Genomic DNA, 7,019 nt, shown 5'->3' on the forward strand with positions numbered 1-7,019 from the left:
GCCACACAGGCCTGGTTTTTCTGAGGCCCCTCTCTGCCAGGACATGAGATGGGCTGGCATCTCAGTGGCAAGGCCCTTATGGAACCACATGGGTCTCTGGGTATCTTAGGTGGGTAGATATGAGGAAGGGGCCAGATCAGATCAGCTGGTCTGGAGAGGACAAGAGTTGGTGGATTCTGAGAACACTCAGCAGGGATGAAGAGAAAGGGGCAGCCAAGAGGCTGGAGGACGAGCTGAGCCTTGAGCTCAGAGGATGGTAGAGAAACTAAGCCCAGGGGAGAATGAGGAGCCCCACTGGGGGATGAGGAGTTAGGTCCCATGGTATTATCCCTTTTTTCTCTGTCATGTAACACTGGAGAAGGAGGTAAGAAGTTTACAGTAAGCCCCAGGACCAAAGTGGTCCATGTGTCTCCTGATGGTGCTCAGCTTCAGCCTTGGCAGAAGGGCAGGCCCTGGAGAAACTGGTGTGGATAGGAAGGAGCTGAGTATCAGCTTTGCGTGGGGGTTTGGGGAGGTGGCAAGGGGTGAGGGGAGAGGAGAAAGCAGAAAACAGCAAAATTGTGTCATTGGCCTGCATAGCACAGATGTGGTGCCTGAGAATGAGGGTCAATGAATAAACAAGAAACCAGCTTTTCCACTCAGCTAAGAGGTATTTATTTATTCAGTTGCTGGCACCTCTCCCAGTGTAAATCTAGACTTGGCTCCAGAGAAGGTGTTTCATCACAGCGGGGGCTTAGTTTGCTTCCTGTAGTTAGTGGCGTTTCATGGTTTTCTTTATCCAGTGTACAAAGCTTGAGACTTTGGTGCAGACTCTTGGAGGCATGCCATTGTTTCGTCCATAGGAGACAATGCCCTGGGCCACCTTGTTACACACAAGAGGGCCTCCGGAGTCTCCCTGTGAATAGAGAGTGGAAGGACTGAGCTGATGCTCCTCCGGGGCCTGCCCTCTCTTCCATCTCAAGCCCCCTTTTAGAAAAGGCCAACTTGCACAGCCTACATATGGGAGACCAGAGGGCAGGGCAGGCCGCTGGTGGCCCCTAGCTGCCAAGCTCTGGCCCTGGACATTGTTACTGCTTCACCTCATCCCAGGGGCCAGCCTCCGTCATGTCCCCCAGATCTTGAGATCCGAGGTATGTGGGACCATTGGCTGTTTAAGGACCCAGAAGTGGGCAAGGAGGGCTGACATCCACCATGGAGGACCAGCCCATTAACCACGTTGGGTACCAGCCCCTGAAGACACACTTGGTTATAATTACTGCACCCCCAGTGGGCACAGTTTCCTAATATCTGTGACCTGGAGTGGGTGGAGTGTTGCAAATTCATCCTTCCAAAGAAGCACCATCCACCATAAGCCTCCTGGTAAGTTTGCAGAGGCCCTAATTTCTCCCCAGCTCTGTCTAGTCCCGTTTTCTCTTTCCAGAGAGAAATATCACAGTCTAGTGGGTGAAGGAGTCCCCCACTACTTGGGTCTCCAGGTCTCAGATATTCCCCAAACATCTTTCTCCCAAGAGCCAATCTGGGCAGGTGCATAGTCTCACCTTAAAGGAAGCCTTTTTAATCTCTGGGTCCCCCACGCACAACTCAATGGTACTGTCGTAATAATGGCGTAAGTCGGATTTGCACTTTCGATCTTCCTGCACTGTCATCTCCACCTCCTGTAGTGTGTGTGAGTATTTTCCCGTGGGGGCCGTCTGCCCCCAGCCGGCCACACTGCACGCTTGCCCTGGCTTCACCTGGGCCTTGTTGCTAGGTAGCCTGAGGGGCTGCACAGCTGTGGTCCGCTTGGCCTTTTTCTCCAGCTGGTGGGGAAGAGGCAAAAAAGTCCAGGTCAGCCAATGAACTTCTGGGCCCTGACACAGTGATGGTACTATGCCATCTTCCCTCTCCTCTGAGGCATAGGAACTAACCAAGAGGCCAGGATGGGAAGGAGGGAAGGGCCTGCATCACAGTGGGAGTGGAACCAACTGGACTTCTTCTTGCTCAAGAACAGCAAGAGTGGCAGGAGTGTGCCTCACCTGTAGTAGCATGATGTCGTTGGAGAAGTTCTTAGGATTATAGGCTGGGTGGCGCACGGCTCTTTTCACAGGGATAAGCTGCTGGGTCTGCTCCTGTTCCTTGATATTGTGGGCCCCCAAGGTGACATTTATGGAGCTGCACAGAGAGCAGAGTGAGGATGGGGGTGGAGTTACAGGGTATACAGCCCAGAGACAGTGAAGAGCAGGTGACAGCTGGGGCAGGGCTGCAGCTGAGGGGAAATTAAGAGGACAGTCGGTCCCCAGGAATTGGAATTCTGGTAATTGCACCAGGTTTCTCAGGGTTCGGTTCCCCCTAGAAACACAGGTGGAATTGCTTCAGTTTGTATTCTTATGCCAAAGTATGCCCTCAGTTCTAAATATGGCAGGCTTGGTCACTCTGCTCTTTCTTACTTCAGCAGTGCCTCTGGAACCAACCTTCCCCTCTCACCACAAACTTAACTGCCCTTTTCTCACCCTCTAAGGAGCCCTCCTGGCATATGTGTTCCCAGGAGCCCAGGGAGCTCCTTGAGAAGAAGGCAGGGGTCTCTGTGGAGTGTTTCCAGGAGGATGTGGGCTGTTTTCTGCTCCTCACCTTCCCCAACAGTGAGCAGCTGTCAGCACGAAGTCCTCTCGTATCAGGAAGCCACCGCACCTCTTCAGAGACTTCTGATCCCAGATCATAAGATAAGCCATGTAGGGGCGGGAGTGGGGCTTGGCCTCATGTCCCCCGATGATCTCCCCTGAAGGAAAAGTCTGTCTGCTTGTGTGCACCCATGGAATCTGCTGGGTGGGCACCTGCTTGGTAGCTCCAGAACTCCTGGGCATTTGGGAGCCTGGGATAGCCTGGAGTTGGGAGGGGCCTGGAGGAAGGGGCTTCAATTTCCTGCTCTGAAAAAGGGAAGAACAGCAGACTTTGGTCTGTAAATCTTTCTTCCATATGTAGTTGAAGACGAGCATACCTGTCTTAGGGATTGTGAAATCCCAGAGGCTCCTGATCATTCCTCTCCTAACTTTGCTTTGTTTCAGGTGAGTTTCCAGGACCCTTATGAGTCATGTGGTGTCTAGGATAGTGCTGCTTTCTAATGGCCAGGGCGTAAGTGGAGGGATCTAGATACTGTCATATCCTGTTTCCTAGAGCCTGACATGTAGTGGGTGCCCAATAAATGTTCATGGCTGTGTGATGGACTGGCTCCAGTAAGCCTCTGGATGAAGGCTGGTAGAGCAGTGCTGGTGGAATTCTAGAAAGCAGGGAAGTTGGGGCCTGCCATAGTGCCTCATCCTTGGAAAGAGGGGAGCCACCAAAGGCCGGGGAATAAAAGCAGACTTGGAGAATGGGACTGAGCAAACACATTAACAGTGTTCTGAGGACACTGATTGCACCAATTCTGCTGTCAGCTGAGCTCTGGGTTTCTCTCCTAAGTAGACAGTGAGAGAAGCACCTGTCTTATCCCAGAAACAGAAGCCAGGCCTACTCTAGAATAATTTAATATTTCTCTTTTCTAGTTTCCCATCCTCTGCCATTTACTTCTAGGAAAGTCCCACTCTCCAGGTGACAAACGTGGGCTCTGGGGTGGGGATAGTACCCACTGGCTCTTCTCGAGAATGGCCTGCTGCTCTGCCATTCCTGCTGATAGCTTATCCAGCATCACACTTGGGGGGTCTTGGTAAAATGGGAGCTGGAGTTCAGAACATTCCTGGTAGATAGATGGATCAGGAATGTGGAGAAAGGGCAGGAGACCTGTGGGATGGGGTTGGGCCCCCGAGGGTGGAGACGGTCACTCACCTGCATCTGCCCTGGGCAGCAGAAGGAAGGCCAGCAGAAGCAGGATTGGTTGCATCTTCTCAGGAAGGCTGCCCTGGTTGGAGCTGCTGTTGTTTCCTCCTTGCTGTCTTTTAGCTCTTGGGAGAGGAAAGAGGTGGAGCGGGCTCAGTGACTTCATGTTCCCCTCTGGTTTTGTGGTGTCTTATCACAGATTTTCTGTAAATGCTGCCTACCCCCACTGCCTCTGCCTGATGACGTCCTCTGGGTGCTTGTGTGAGAATCATGCAGTGACCACATCATCACCCACAGCTGATGACTCAGAGTGGACCCCCTATTCAGCCCAGAGCAGGAACCCAAGCCTATGAAGTGAACTGTAGGATGTGGTATCAGCCAGTAGAGGTACTGGAGCACCAGAAACCTGAGTTCCCAGTGATAGAACCACCAATGCCTCATGACCATGCTGCTAAACCCATCAGGATAGTTTCTTTAGCAGGTATGTGTCTGAGCCCTTCTCTTGTGCTAGAACCAAGCATGTTGGAGATGTGTCTCCTTCACTTAGAGAGCTGACCATCTGGTGGAAGAGACAGAAATGCCAGGAGCCAGAGTACAGTTTGGGGAGGGCTATGGTAGAGCAATACACAAGGCAGTAACAAAGCATGGCCACCATCTACTAGACCCATCTAGCAACCCGTTTATTATCATAGCTTCCTTTCTAGGGAATTTCTAACATCCCTTACTTAGTTACAAATGTTTAGTGTGAGAGTCCACCTCTTTTCTGAATGCTTTCAATAAAACTCCTGTACTTGACATTTTATTGGGCTAGATTAATGAATTGCTAGGAGTTGAATCCACTTTGGGTAGGCTGGGGTCAGTCCACTCAGGCCACTAGAACCAAGAATGAGAAAGGGCTGGTTCTCTAAAGGATATTTGTGATGCTAAATTGCTGATACCATATGAAGTCAGGAAGCATGCCAGGCAGCCAAAGATCAGTAGTTGTCTCTTTTAGTATTCTGTCTCCTGTCCAGAGAGCCACACTTCTTACATAGCAGGCTCAGCACATAACAGGCTCACAGTAAACATTTGCTAAACAAACTACACGAATGCTATCATTATAATGAATGTGAAAGATTGTTGTTTCTAAACAGCCTGTGCTCAATTCTGTTAAAAGAACAACTAAGTCTCTCTACATGGTTCGATTCTTGTGATTTGTTTCCACCTTTATGTTTTCTGTAAGGAAATTTTTCTATGAGGAATGGTATATCTCAAAATACAGAATTCCAGTGTAAACGTCTTCCTTGTCAAAGCAAGCCAACTACATTTATCAAACTTCTATTTTTTGAACCTAGCTTGCCCCATAGTAGACGTTTTAAAAATAATTTTTTCTGATTATAGTCACAATATATGTTTATTAAGAAAATTTGGAAAGTAAGAAGGGAAAATATCACTTATTAACCTGTCTCCCACAGACTGACTGTTACCATAAGCAGTGTGTTTTAAATACTTGGGATCACATTGTACATACAATGCAATTTATTTTATCCTTGATTAACCCTACAAATTAAGCATTTTCCCCATGCTCGTAGAAATCTATTAGTCAATACAACTATAGTCTTTCTTTCCTAGGCATTACAAAATTTAACATGCAAGTAATTTTTAAATAATTTGAGCAAAGAGAAAATAATGAAAATTACCTAATTTATCATCATTCACTGATAACCATCTTTAATGTCTTGAAATATGCTCTAGCACATTTTTTCTCATGTAATATCTGCATTTTTTAAAATTAAAGGGGATTATGCTAAACATAAGTTTATGACCCATTTAAAAAATTGAGGTAAAATTCACATAACATACAATTAACCATTTTAAAGTATTCAATTCGGTGACATTTAGCACATTCAAAATCTGCAACCACCACCTCTGGATATTTCATACAAACGGAATCACACAGTACATGACCCTTTGTGGCTGGCTACATTCACTTGTAATAATGTTTCTGAGATTCATACAAGCTGTAGCACATGCCAGTATTCATTCTTTTTAATGGCAATAATATTCCCATTGTATGTTTATACCACAAGTTATTTGTTCATCTGTCAATGGACATTTGGTTTGTTTCCATCTTTTGGCTATTGTAGCTAATGCAGCAATAAACATTTGTGTACAAATTTCTGCAGGAACAATATGTTTTCAGTTCTTTTGGATATATACCAAATATATATACTTTTGGAATTTCTGAGTTATACAATAATCCTATTTTTAATTTTTTAAGGAACCACCAAACTGTTTTCCACAGTGGTTGTACCCTTTTACACTGCTTATCTGCAACATAGGAAAGTTCCTATTTCTCTGCATCCTTACTAACACGTGTTATTTTAAAATTATTATCTTCATCCTAATGGGTGTAAAGTAGTATGTCATGTGGTTTTGATTCACATTTCCTTTATGAGTAATGATGCTGAGCATCATTTCATGTGTTTGCTGGTCATTTGCATATCTTCTTTGGAGAAATGTTGATTCAAGTCCTTTGCCCATTCTTAAAATTGCATTGTTTTTGTTTTCATTGTTGAGTTGGAAGAGTTCGTTATATATTCTGGATACTAAGCTCTTATCAGATATGTGGCTTGTAAATATTTTCTCCCATTCTGCAGATTGTCTTTTCATTTTCTTGATATTGTCATTTCATGTGCAAATTTAAAAAATTTTATGCATTAAAATGTATCAATTTAATCTTTTGTTGCTTCTGCTTTTGGTGTCAAATTTAAGAATCCATTGACAAATCAGAAACTGTGAAGATTACTCTTGTTTTCTTCTAAGAGTTTTATGGTTTTGGCCCTCATATTTCGGGTTGATTTATTTTAAATTAATTATTGTATGTGACATGAGGTAGGAGTCCACTAGAGTATTTTGCACATGGCTATCCAATCGTTCCAGCACCACTTGTTGAAGACAATTATTCTTTCCCCACTGAATGTTCAAGACCCCCTTGACAATCCTTATCAAAAATCAAATGGCCATAAATGTTGAGTTTATTTCTGGACTCTGAATCTATTCCATTGATCCATATATCTATCCTTATGCCTTTGCCATGCTGTTTTAATTACTGTAGCTTGTAGTAAGTTTTGAAATTGAGAAGTGTAAGTACTCCAACTTTGTTTTTCTATTTCAAATTGGTTTTGCTTTTTCGGATCCTATGGAATTACATATGAATTTTAGGATTGGCTTTTCCATTTCAGCAAAGA

At 45.3% G+C, this 7,019-nt stretch overlaps 1 protein-coding gene across 1 annotated transcript; it reads right to left on the reverse strand.

Moving 5' to 3' along the window:
- Positions 1-630: 630 nt before the first annotated feature.
- Positions 631-3,955, reverse strand: GZMB (granzyme B). Its single transcript, XM_002824623.3, has 5 exons — positions 3,799-3,955; positions 2,608-2,755; positions 2,016-2,151; positions 1,539-1,799; positions 631-895 (listed from the first exon to the last, which is right to left on the reverse strand). The coding sequence occupies exons 1-5, from the start codon at positions 3,953-3,955 to the stop codon at positions 752-754; spliced, it is 846 nt and encodes a 281-aa protein (XP_002824669.3). The 3' UTR covers positions 631-751.
- Positions 3,956-7,019: the final 3,064 nt, after the last annotated feature.

The sequence above is a fragment of the Pongo abelii genome, chromosome 15, assembly GCF_028885655.2.
Source record: "Pongo abelii isolate AG06213 chromosome 15, NHGRI_mPonAbe1-v2.0_pri, whole genome shotgun sequence".
Lineage (NCBI taxonomy): Eukaryota > Metazoa > Chordata > Mammalia > Primates > Hominidae > Pongo > Pongo abelii.

Excerpts from the sequence above, each read along its gene's own strand:
- GZMB (XM_002824623.3), bottom strand. The coding sequence starts at position 3,955 with ATGAAGTCACTGAGCCCGCTCCACCTCTTTCCTCTCCCAAGAGCTAAA. Across the intron at positions 2,756-3,798 it reads GCTGCCCAGGGCAGATGCAG|GGGAGATCATCGGGGGACAT; the intron begins GTGAGTGACCGT and ends CTTTTCCTTCAG. Across the intron at positions 1,800-2,015 it reads ACGACATCATGCTACTACAG|CTGGAGAAAAAGGCCAAGCG; the intron begins GTGAGGCACACT and ends CTTCCCCACCAG.